Below are 12,087 nucleotides of genomic sequence, written 5' to 3' on the forward strand. Positions count from 1 at the left end.
TCTCTCTCTGTCTGTCTGGCGAGCGCACATGCCCTATAGCAAAAACCTCTCAAAAATAATAATATATTGAATTTTGGGGACTAGCAGGTGGCATGATGGTTAAGGCATTGGACTCCCACATGGTGGACCACAGTTCAAGTCCTGTGCCTGGTGGCTTGAAAATCATGCTGGGTGAATATGTGTACATGCCCCAAATTCTGAGAGTAAAATAAAGAAGAGATTGCAGCATGGCCATCCTCCCTGCGGGGATTTCTTGCTTTCCCTCTCACTGTCTTTCTGGCGAGCACGTGCACCCTATGGAAAAACCTAGAAGAAAAAATAATGATAATATATTGAATTTTCACCAACTGAAAAATAATCGCTGGGGGGTTGGGAGAGCCAGGAAACTGGCTTTGTTTTTAATAGTTCATAATTGATTCTGATCTCAACCAGATTTGGGAACCACACTGCTGTAGGTCTAGCCCTCAGTAACACTGTTCTTTGTTGCATTAATGAAAATCTGCACTTCCAGAAGGGTCAAGAAACCTTGGATTGACACTTCAAAATCTAGGCTAAAACTTCAAAGTTCAGGCTGAAAGCTTCATTCTCAGGGGCTCAGATGGGCTATTTCAATAAGGAACAAATGGTCTATTTTACTTCTTCTCTTATTGAGAGAAGAATGTTTTATTGTCCACCACGTCTCTTTTATTTAGGTCTTTGGGGAGGAAGATGAGAAATATAGGAGGCTCTGGGATCTGTCAGACTCAGTGACTTCTTTGTGTGAATTTCACATAACCTTAGTAGAGAACTCTCACATGCTTTCTCAAGGTGACAAGATATTTCAGAGTTTATCCCTGGCATGCATTTATAACAAATATTTTACTGTTCACCAGGTGCCAGGCCCTGTCCTGAACATGGAGCAAAGAATAGTGAGAAAATCCAGGTATAGGGCCTGCCCTTGTAGACTGTAGGGTCCAGTGGGAAGACAAGCTAGCAATCCAGAGATTGCAATAGTAAATGTGAAACTACAACCCTCACAGTGCCATGAGAGCATAAAACCAAGCACTCTTGATTAGTCCAGAATGTAGGGACACTTTTCCCCTGTGTAACATATTTGAGTTGAGATCTGAAGAAAATACCAGGAGTTACTCGTGAGAAGCAAAAAGGAGAGCATTTCAGGCAGAGGAAAGAACCTGTGCAAAGACCCTGTGGTTGAAGGAGGCATGCATGCTTGGGGATGGAAGACAGGATGTGCAGGAGAACATGGCATGAGAGTGAGTTGGAGAAGAGCTGGTGCTGTAGCCTAGTGGTTAAGGGAACCAGATCCCATGTGGCTGACTGAGGTTCAACTCCCATCCCTAGCAGTTTGAAAAATATATTCAGCATGTATATGTACCCCAAATTCCAACAGGATAGAGAAATGGAAGAGAAGGGATCATGCCATGACCATGCCCCATGGGGAGGTGCTTTCTTCTCTCTTCTCTTTCTCCAGGAAGTACATGTGCCCCCTGGCAATTAGAAAAAGAAAAGAAAAACCCCTTTTTTGCTAGTAGTTAATAGTTAAGACTTTCCATGTCCACCAGGGCTGGCAGGTGGCATGGTGGTTAAGGGGCTGGACTCCCATATAATGGGAGGTTGCTTTCTCACTTTTCCTTTCTCTCTCTCTGGTCAAAATAAATAATAATGAAAAATAAAGATAAGTAAATAAATTTTTTTAAAAAGACTTTTTGTTTCAAGGTTACACTTCAGAATTTTAGTAATTGCACTGTAAGAAAGAACAGACTCAAATTTTGTTCAATTAAATAAAGTCAGAAGAGGGTCTTATTTAGTACATATGCCAAATGATGTCTTTCCTCTGTGCCATTGAGAAAAGTTTTGCCTCCTGACTCAAAAAACATTTAGCAATGGTTGGAAACATTAATGGTTGTCATAACAAAGGCCACAGGCTGGGTGAGCGAGGGGAGTTACTGCTGGATAGAGACCAAGAATGCCGCAAAGCATCCTATAATGTACAGGGCAGCCCCCTCCCCCACAAAGAATTGTCCATCCTAATTGTCAGTAGTGTCAAAGTTGAAAAACCCAGTGTTTCTTGTAGGTCAGAGGAGGCATGTACCAATCTATGCTAACCTTGTGCAGCTTAAGGTGGTTAAGGTACTGGACTCCCATATGGCCAACCACAGTTTGTCCCAGACCTGGCAGTTTGAAAATTATCCCTGGCCATGTGCCCAAAGTTCTTAGAGAAGAATGGAAGAGAAGGGACTGTGGCATGGCTATCCTCCTGGGAATATTAGGTATTCATTAAAGGCTCCTCACTACACAGTAGGGTAACTGAAGCTCAAAGTGACTCAATATCCTTAATTGCCCGTGAGTTCTTGAGGGAGCTGAAGATAGGGCAAAAGTCACCTGAAATTTGAAACATGTTTGTTTGTTTGTTTGTTTTTCTTTTCACCTGGCTTTTTGTGTCTCCCTTGACTTTGTCCATCTCATTTCTCTTAAATAGTTCTTGAAACCCCCCAGCAGTGAGGTGTTGTGCATCCTTGGGGCTGGGGTCCAGGCCTACAGCCACTATGAGGTCTTCACAGAGCAGTTCTCCTTTAAGGAGGTAAGTTGGGGTGCAGAGGTACGGAGGGGGTGGGAGAGTAAGGGAGGAAGTGGCTGGTGATCTCTCTCACTCCTTCACTGCAACACGGATTATTCTGAAATTGTTAGGTCGAGGGTCCAATGTAGACCACTGTTTTACCTTCATGACCTCCCCAGGATTCCTGGTGGAGGCGATGGAGGTGAATAGTTTATTAGTTCACAGAACATAAGCTTGAGGACACAGTGAGCCTCCTGGGTTTGCTAAAGGATTCTGTAATATCCATGGCATACATTCCATTGTCCTTTCAGCTCCTCTCTCTGTTTCTCTTCGGAGGACCTGAGAGTCTTTAAGTGTTCAATGTTATGGATCCAAGAACTGGGGCTGAGGCCTTGAAAATGGATTCCACAGGGCTTCTGTGGCCCACCTTTTCCCTATTGTGACTGACACTTCCTCTTGGGAATGTGTGATACTATCTTTATATTATGTATGTGCACAAGAGAAGTAGAACAGATTCAAAGTATTTTTCCAAGTGCATTCATTTCTTTCTTCAATGAAACAGACACATACACAGGGGCATCCCCAACAGGGTCCTCGTGCTGTGATTCACCCCCATCCTCACCCAGCCTGGGTCCCTGGTGTGTTCAGGGAAGTCCTGAGATGTGAGGCGGGAGCCTTTTCCATGTGGATCTGACTACATGACTGCTGCATCACCACCTGGTCCCTAAAATATGACTTGTTATAATAAAGAGAATACTTGTAATGGGAAACATAGACTATAAGGAAGAAAACAAGAAAAATGTCCTTTTATCTGTTTTCAAAGACAAGAAGTTAATATTTCCCATTTTTCTCTTTCTCCCTACTCTTGGCTTTTTATGACATAGTTTTAATCATTAGATGTGCACAATTGCATATCCTGTCTTTTCACTGAATACTCTAACATCATCACTTTTCCAGATTATCTGTTTTTCACATAATATTTACATTGTTTTCTATTGAGAAAACAATTCATTTATGAGTAGGCATGATGTTTTCACCTTGATTGATGAACTTATTTAGACCTTAAATTTGTTTCTATTTTTTTTAAAGTTGTTTTATTTCCTAGAGGGGGCATACACTTCTAACATGCTGCAATCCACCCCCAGCTATAGCCAGCCTGAACCATGGACATGCGCCTACCCAGTGTGTCCAGGAAGGCCTCAGGATCTGAACCTAGCACCTTCCCATGTGTTAGAGTGTTGGTTATTCCTGCATTACTGTCTGGCCCCTATTTCTACATTTATTATATTTTCTTCTGACAGTTTTTTGAGGGCATATTTTTAATTGAAGGCTGACAACTCCCACCCCAGATGTTAAAACCTGCTAAGCAAGCTAGCAAGTTTCTAGCTTCTGGTGAGGTCATTGGCCAACTTCCCAACACCTTCCAGGATTCTAATTGTAGCTTCCATTTTTCACCTTTTCATCAGCTGCACCATTGACCTTCAAACTCTCTGAGCTTTAATTTCCTACTTACTCTTCAAATATCAGGTTACTCCATGCAAAGCACAGCCATAAATACTCCTTTCTATGAGTCTTGCACCAGCTATGACTCCTTTATAGAGTTTCAAACATAGTGTGAGTTTGATGCTGACTTTGTCCAGTTACCGTTCCTATTTTCCAGTCCGAATGAGGCTATGTAATTTCAGGAGCAGTAAATGACAAAGCAAACATTGATTCTAAGCTTGCTTGGCCCTGTATTGCACTGTGCTAATCCCTAAGCTATATAGTAGCTATCAAGCTATTGAGACTGTGTGTCCTGGTCTAGAATTGAAAAATTGCCCACCCTTATTTAAAGGGGAAAGTGGTAGAAGCTCATTTTCTATTACATGGCCTAGCGTCTGTCCAGATTCACCCTTGATCACATGCCCATTCTGCATAGAGAATGATTTAGATGCATACAGGTTCTATTCCAGAGTGGTTCAACTGTCCCTTGGCACCCCTGGGCTCAATGTAACATAAACATCCAAAATATAGCACCAATGTCCATCTTGTTACCCCCAATAAAGGTGAGGATATGGAACCGCACCAAAGAAAATGCAGAAAAGTTTGCAGTCACGGTGCAAGGAGAGGTACGAGTCTGTTCATCAGTCCAGGAGGCTGTGACAGATGCTGATGTGATCATCACTGTTACCATGGCAACTGAGCCCATTTTGTTTGGTGAATGGGTAAAGCCAGGGGCTCACATCAATGGTAAGTAGAGTGGCACTGTGAGTGATGGGGAAGTGGTGACTAGATTCCCACTAGGCTGGACCAAGGGGCTGCAACTGCTGAGTTTGTTCACTCCTTACACAGAATGCTCAAACTTTTGAAGGGCCTCAGAAACATGTGAGCCCTGAAGACTGATACTCTCTGCAAAGTGCAAAAAGAAAAGCCTGAAATTAGTAAATACTTAGTTTAATGAATGTTCTGTAAAATGTAACACTATGGCAAATAGTCATACTCAGTTCTTCAATGTGATGAAGTTTAAATCACAACACCAGGAGAATCAATTGTTTTTGCTGACATGCAGAATTATAAATATCTTTCCCCTAAAAGTCACAGTATAGAGACATTTAATAAAATATGTGGATGCTTTTTAATATGTGTGCTTAGATTGGGGAGAGGGACAGAGATGATAAACATGAGATGCCTGAGGCCTCTGAAGAACCTCAAATGGCTCTAGGGGGTTATAGCAAATATTTGACTATTACAGATGTTGTTCTACACTCTTTATATGTATTATACCATTTTATCCTTACAACAAGGAACTGAAGTAGGAACTGTTATCATGACCCCCATTTTACAGATGGGTAAACCAAAGCATAGAGAGATTAAGTAACTTGCCCAAAGTCAGAGGTTCTTAGTGGCAGAGCTGGGATTTCAAGTGAGACAATCTATGCTTTGACCATAGATTGGAAGATAAGACTGGATTCTAGTCAGCAGAGCAGGCAAAAAATAGAGGATTTTTTTATTGGTAGCCCATGTTCAGTGATGATTCAAACAGAAGCCAAGAGCTCTGCACACAGTGTAGATGAGCAGGGAAGAGCCAAGTGAAGTTCTTATGCATCATTCATAGATGTTTATGGAGTCCTTCCCATGTGCCAGGCACTGGTATGGATGCCGGGAATGCCAGATAAAGCATGCACTCAAGGTCACTGCTTTCCAGGTGGTTACATTCTAGTGAGGAAAGAGAAATGACAAACACACAGATGAACTAAGAGATGTAGCCTGTGAAGGAAACAAGACACTGTGTGATAGAGCCTGATAGCAGAAGTAGTCAGAAGAGAATAGAATTAGGTACAGTAGCTACCCCCCCCACCACCATTCATAGCTCTGCTTTTTGTAGTTTGATACCTATGGTCAATCATGGTCCAAATATTAAATATAAAATGATTCAAGAGCAGATGATCCTCCTTTGAATATATGAGGGGAATTTTATAAGGCTCATGGAAAGATGGAATTAAAGTATGAGCTTATTTTGATGCAAAAAATTTTATAATTCATCCATAGTTTCTTTAAAATACACATTTTCCATGAGCTTTTTGAAGACCCCCTCATAATGTCAGAAGGTCAGTAGTAGCCTAAAACATTACAAGGCCTGCCATTTACCTCACTTCATCTCAGTATTTAGCGTTGTATCATCTCATATCATCACAAGAAGGGTGAGTCCAGTACAGTCAGCAATTTAGAGAGGCCAGATTCACATACAGTATATTATTATAATTGCTCTATTTTATTATTAGTTATTGTTACTCTCTTACCATGACTAATTCCTAACTTACACTTTATCAAAGGTAAATATATAGGAAAAAACATATAGGATTCAATACTATCTAAAGTTTCAGGCATCCACTGAAGGTCTTGGACCATAACTCCCATAGATAAGGGGAACTACTTGGGATTTTCTGAGAAGCTTTGTGGGGAGGTGATATTTGAACTGTGACATGAATGGTAAGAGCCAACCATGCCAAGAGCTGAAGGAAAGGCATAGGGAACAGTAAGTCCAGAGGCTCCTGTGGGTGGATGTGAACATAGCATGTTTGAGGAATGGACCAAAGTAAGTTGAAAGTCTCAGCCTACATGGGGCTGGGGCTAGATCTGGGTCCAGGGAGTAGGTAAAATGTAGATTAGCTGTTAGGTGAGAGGGGTTAGGGCTGGTTTTATGGACAATAAGACCATTTCTGGAAGGCCCTGGGAAATCAAAGGTGCCAGTTCTTGGTGAAATGGTTCTTAAGGATAGAACTGAGTCTTCAGCAAGACTGACTGACTTTTTTTTCTTCCTTATTTTCTTCCTTTCCTTCTTGTCTGTTCTTTCCTTCTTTCTTTCTTCCTTCTCTCTCTCTCCCTCCCTTCCTCTCTCCTTTCCTTTTCTTCCCTTCCCTTTCTTCTTTCCTTATCTCACAGTTTCTGTTGTGAAACTGGAGTCTGAGCATGGGTTAGTGGCTGCAGTCTGATCTGTGCTTGGGGTCCTCTTCAAGGCCTACGTGTTATGGCAGGATTCAGTTCCTGGTGTTGTAGGATGAAGGACCCCATTTCCTTGGGGCCACTTGCAGCTCCTGGAGATGCTCACATCCTCAAATTCAGCAATGGAGAAGTTCTCTCATGCTGGACTCCTTCTCGCACTTTGAATCTTTCTCCAGGAAGGGCTGACTTGATTTTGAGTCAAAGCATCTCTTACGTATCCCTGGCCTAGGGACAAAATTGGTCTATGTATACTATTTACAGAGGCAACAGATATGCTTGAGAAAAAATTCATTATAAGTACAGACAACAGAGCTATGCCAACAGATTTTACTTAGTTTAGGCTTCATATCATCTCAGCTCAACTGAGAAGCAGGCCCAATTCCAAGTTCCTCACTCCTCTCCATCCTGTCCCCAACCCCATCAACCAGCTTTCTGACCCTCTCTCATTCTAGCCCCACTGAGCAAGGCCCCTCCATCTGCTGCCTGGCCCACCTCCATCTGCCCAAGTGGCCTCACACAACCCTTTGAGAATTCGCCCATTCCTATGCAGCAGCCATCTAGGGGGGAACAGTACAGTGAGAAAGGGTGGCCTAAGAAACTGGATTTTTTTCCCACAGCTTATGATTTATTTACAAGCCTTGTTAGCTAGTACTTTTGTTCTATAGAACTCCCTGCACAAACAACCTTCACAATGGACATTTTTACAACACTCTCTTTGGAAATTAGAGTGACAGAGAACAGCAGGAGAGAAGACAAGTAGAAATAACTGGTCAGCGGTGTGAGGAAGCACATAAATACTGCTTTCTATTTGTTTAAGGCTTTATAGCAGCAGAGTTCAAAGACTAGCTGGTCACGGGCTAGATCCAGCCAGCAGATGTGTTATGTTTGGACCACAGCATGTTCTGAAGTGTTCTGAAAATCAGAAATAACACATGTAAATAGACTTCCTGCTTCTTTCTTTAAAAAAAAAAAAAAAAAAGGAATATCTGGTCACGGTAGACCTGCATTCACACATGGCAACAGTTAGCTGGAGCTGAATGATGACTGCCCCCTTTAGAAGGGCTGCTTTCTTCTGTGCCTCAGTCTCCACCGTTTCCAATCCAGTCTTTCTGATCAGCCATGCTTCATTTCATTTCCTGCCTGGTCCTGCAAGCATTTGGTTGCAGCCTCTGCATTATCCTGTGTCCAGTGCCTGGAGGTACGATGCCTTCGATTGATTTATCTGGTGTAGGGCTCTGCAGAGGCAGTGAAAGCTCAAAGGGAGTGAAAGATGGAGCCAGTTTTCTTTTTACTGAGGCTTCCTCATGAACCTGACACTGGGCTCCTTCATGGTGAGTTAAGAGAGGTTGAGTGTGAGGAATGGGAATGATTGAGGAAGAGCAAGCAGACAAAGTAGAATGTGGGTGTAAGTAAGTACTACATGATATCTCTGTCTCAAGATCTTTATAAGAAATGTATCATCTCTGAAGAGCAAACGAGGCATGAAAACCATGGCTCTCTCTCAGACACAGATTTGCTTATGAGGTACATCACCTTGGCAAGTAAGTTCACCTCTTTGAGCTTCAATTTGTGCATCTGTTAAATGGAAATCCAGCATTAAAGTGTACTTGTGAAGACCATAAATAAAATAATATGTGTAAAATATCTGCAGAGAGTAGGCACCCAGTAAGTGGGTGCTAGGTTGCCTCTTTCAGGAACAAGGCAGGGTATGAAATGGAAAGGGGGGGAAATGGTAGGTATTACCTTAATGAGCATTCAGTCTTGCCAAATGGGAGGAGCTCAGCATGAGGAATAGAGAGTACTCCAAATCTGAATGTTTCTGCATGCCCTGTGTTCGCCTCTTCCTTTGCTTTGCCCTTTTTAGTATCCCTTGGGACTGTTTCTGGGCTTAGGGTCTGTGTTGTTGTCTCTTAGCTATCGGTGCCAGCAGACCCGACTGGAGAGAACTGGATGATGAGCTCATGAAGCAGGCTGTGCTGTATGTGGATTCGCACGAGGCTGCCCTGAAGGAGTCGGGAGATGTCCTGTTGTCAGGGGTGAGCCTCCTCTCACCCCTGCCAGGGCTCTATTAAATTCCTTTCCATTTTGGCCTGCTCTAGACCTTGGACACCCCAACTTCTTATGGGGAAGTAACTCCCTAAACATCTCACAACCTTTTTTTTTTTTTTAAAATCTGCCCATTTCTTCCAGAAAAGTAGTGGGAGGAGACAAGCAACCTCAACAGGGTCCTTATGCTGCAGTCCACCCCCTTGGTCACAGGCACACACATGTACCTGAAATGCATAAGGAGTTCAAGCTGTGTTCAGATAATCACATGCCTGTTTCCTCACTGTCACAGTGACCTGGCAGGACAGTCCCCCAGGCACAAACTTGGTATCACAAAGGCAGATGCTACCCAAAAAAGGATTTCAGGGGGCAGCATTCTCCCTGAAATTTTCCAGCTTACCAATGGTCCTTTTATCAGTTTATCCTTTGTCCGGTTCAGAGATGCCCTGAGCTGGCTTTGGCACTGGGCCCTGAGTAGACTTCTAGCTTCATGCCTGGATTGGTGTGTATGTATTTCACAGGCTGAGATTTTTGCTGAACTGGGAGAAGTGGTGAAGGGCGTGAAGCCAGCCTACCGTGAGAAGACCACAGTGTTCAAGTCTTTGGGTAAGATCCATTGCTCCCTGGGCACAGTGCCAACCAGAGCACAAGGCAGGATGATGGATTGGCAGAAAGAGGCATGAGTCACCATTCCTTGTGAAGTCCATCATTCAGGTCAATTATTTACGTGGCTTAGTGTCATGGGTAAGCCCAGGGATTCTAGAGTTGGGCAGTCCTGGATTGGAGTCCCTTTTCTGCCCCTCACTGACATGTCCTTAGGCAAGTGAGCCGAGCTTTCTGAGCCAGTTTCTACCTGTTACCTTAAGTTGTGAGGATTAATTGGGATGTGCATGTGAATTTACACATAACATACAATAAACACATAGCAAGTGACAACAGTAACTTGTAACAGTTGTAACTTGTCAGACAGGGAGCTTATGGGAAATGACAGATACATCCTGAAAGAGATTCAGACAAGAAATCTAGCCTGAGACCTCTTTGTTACCTCCTTCCCCGCTCTCCCACATGCTGCTTTGAAGAGGGCTTCCTTGGGAGCCCCATATCACCTGAGTTGGTACGGTTAGAAGCCCAACAAAGGATCTGGCCCTTGACCTAACTTTTCCACTCAGCTAGATTTAATATAACAGAAGTACATAGAAACATGGTCAATATTCAGCTGATAATATGTAAATATGAGGGGACTTCAAAAAAAATCCATTGAAAACTTGAATCAGAGTATGAGTTTATTCTGGTGCAAAAAACTTTGAAATCCAGGCATAGTTTTTTCATAAAAGCATTTTTCACGAACTGTTGATATTACCCCCAGACTGGTTGGTACATAGTTGGTACCCTGAGCCCTCAAGAGTAGCCTACATCCCTTTTGAAAGATCTTCCATGCTCCTTCGTGATCAAGCACCGCAAGCCTCAACGCTGAGCAGAGCACTGAGTACTCTGGCCACCCAGCACCCATTATGTGCCTTACTGATTGTTAAATATTTTAAAAATCTCTCATGCACTAGAAAGCAGGTGAAAACAGCATGCGCTTTATCCAGAATCTGGTGCCATGAGCTCTGGTTGTGACGAAAAGTTTCAGAATTCATGTTAGAGCTGAAGCCAGCCAGCCCACTGATGGAGACTAAACACTGCAGAAACCTGCTCTACCCTTTTGAGCAATTCTTGCTTTCTCACTTATGAGGCTTGGCTCATTGGCATGCCCTTTCATCTCACAGATTTATCTCGGGGCCTATTATGTATCTGTGCTAGGTGCAGAGGGTTACGGGAAATACTTGAAATCATAACATGAAGAAGAGGTGCTCGAGCCGGGGTTTGAACTAGACCAAGGGTCAGTAAACTGTAGCCTATAGTAAAGGTGGTTCAGACCAACCTGCCAGCTAGAGTTGGCTTTTACATTTTCATATAATGGGAGGAAAAAGATTTTTTGTGGCATGCAAACATGATATGAAATTCAAACTTCAGGGTCCATAAATAAAGTTTTCTTGGGACATAGCCAGGTTTGTTCATTTGCCTGTGCTCTATAACTGTTTTCCACTAAAAAGAGCAGAGCTGAGAAATTGAAACAGACCATCTGGCCCACAAAACCTAACATATTTATTACCTGACCCTTCACAGCGAGTGTGCTGACCCCTGAACTACAGCTTGTAAGACACCAAATTGGTTTGCTTGGCATTTCTTGCTTAACATCATATTCCCTGCCTTGACCTGCCCATCACAGATTGTCTACATCAGAGCTTACCTCTGAGTACCAGTCCCTGTTATCCTGATGGGCATTGGCAACATGGACAGTGCATCAGAAAACTGCCAGTCATGGGGCTTGGGCTATTTCAGGAAAAGTTTTCTGATAAAAAAAAGTGAATCAAATTTCTGTCCATTCCAGGAATGGCTGTGGAAGACACAGTGGCAGCTAAACTAGTGTATGATTCCTGGTCATCTGGTAAATAAAACAAAGGAACTTGGTGCTCAAGAGCTGTTGCCACTGGTTGTCACAACATTTCTCGATCAAACGAGGGAGCCCAGTCCATAGTGAACTGTAGTTTTGCATTGATTATGTTTTACCTTAAATATTAGATCCCCATTCATGTGTGTAGTTGGAAAACAAAACTGGGTAACCATTTCTTCTGGTAAGCCAGGTTACAACAGTGTTCCTTTTCCTTGTATTTCCTTGAATACCTTTTGTATTTCCCTGAAATAAAGCATTTTCTGATTCTGCAATATGTGTTTTGGTAACTTCTATTCCTCATGAAGAAGAGTGAGAGGAATTAGGTGCTTCCATTCACTCCCTGGGGTGAGGGGGTGCCCAAGAACTATAATGAATGTTTTTCTATTTTAAAATTGAAATATGACTCACATACCATAACACTCACCATTTTAAAGTGTACAATTGATTTTCAGTATATTCATATTTGGGCTACTCTCACTACTATCTAATTCCAGAACATTTTCAT

General features: G+C 42.7%; 1 protein-coding gene across 2 annotated transcripts in view; it reads left to right on the forward strand.

Annotated features, from left to right (window-relative positions):
* CRYM (crystallin mu) overlaps positions 1-11,854 on the forward strand; it is a 19,226-nt gene extending 7,372 nt beyond the window's left edge. For both annotated transcript variants that reach the window (XM_006153270.2, XM_006153269.3), the window contains exons 5-9: positions 2,480-2,581; positions 4,603-4,786; positions 8,954-9,075; positions 9,607-9,691; positions 11,520-11,854. In XM_006153270.2, the coding sequence (XP_006153332.1) occupies positions 2,480-2,581; positions 4,603-4,786; positions 8,954-9,075; positions 9,607-9,691; positions 11,520-11,584 (558 nt within the window). In that variant the 3' untranslated portion in view covers positions 11,585-11,854. The remainder of the gene's footprint in view (positions 1-2,479; positions 2,582-4,602; positions 4,787-8,953; positions 9,076-9,606; positions 9,692-11,519) is intronic.
* Positions 11,855-12,087: the final 233 nt, after the last annotated feature.

This window comes from Tupaia chinensis, unplaced genomic scaffold, assembly GCF_000334495.1.
Source record: "Tupaia chinensis unplaced genomic scaffold, TupChi_1.0 Scaffold000367_1, whole genome shotgun sequence".
NCBI classification, from domain to species: domain Eukaryota; kingdom Metazoa; phylum Chordata; class Mammalia; order Scandentia; family Tupaiidae; genus Tupaia; species Tupaia belangeri.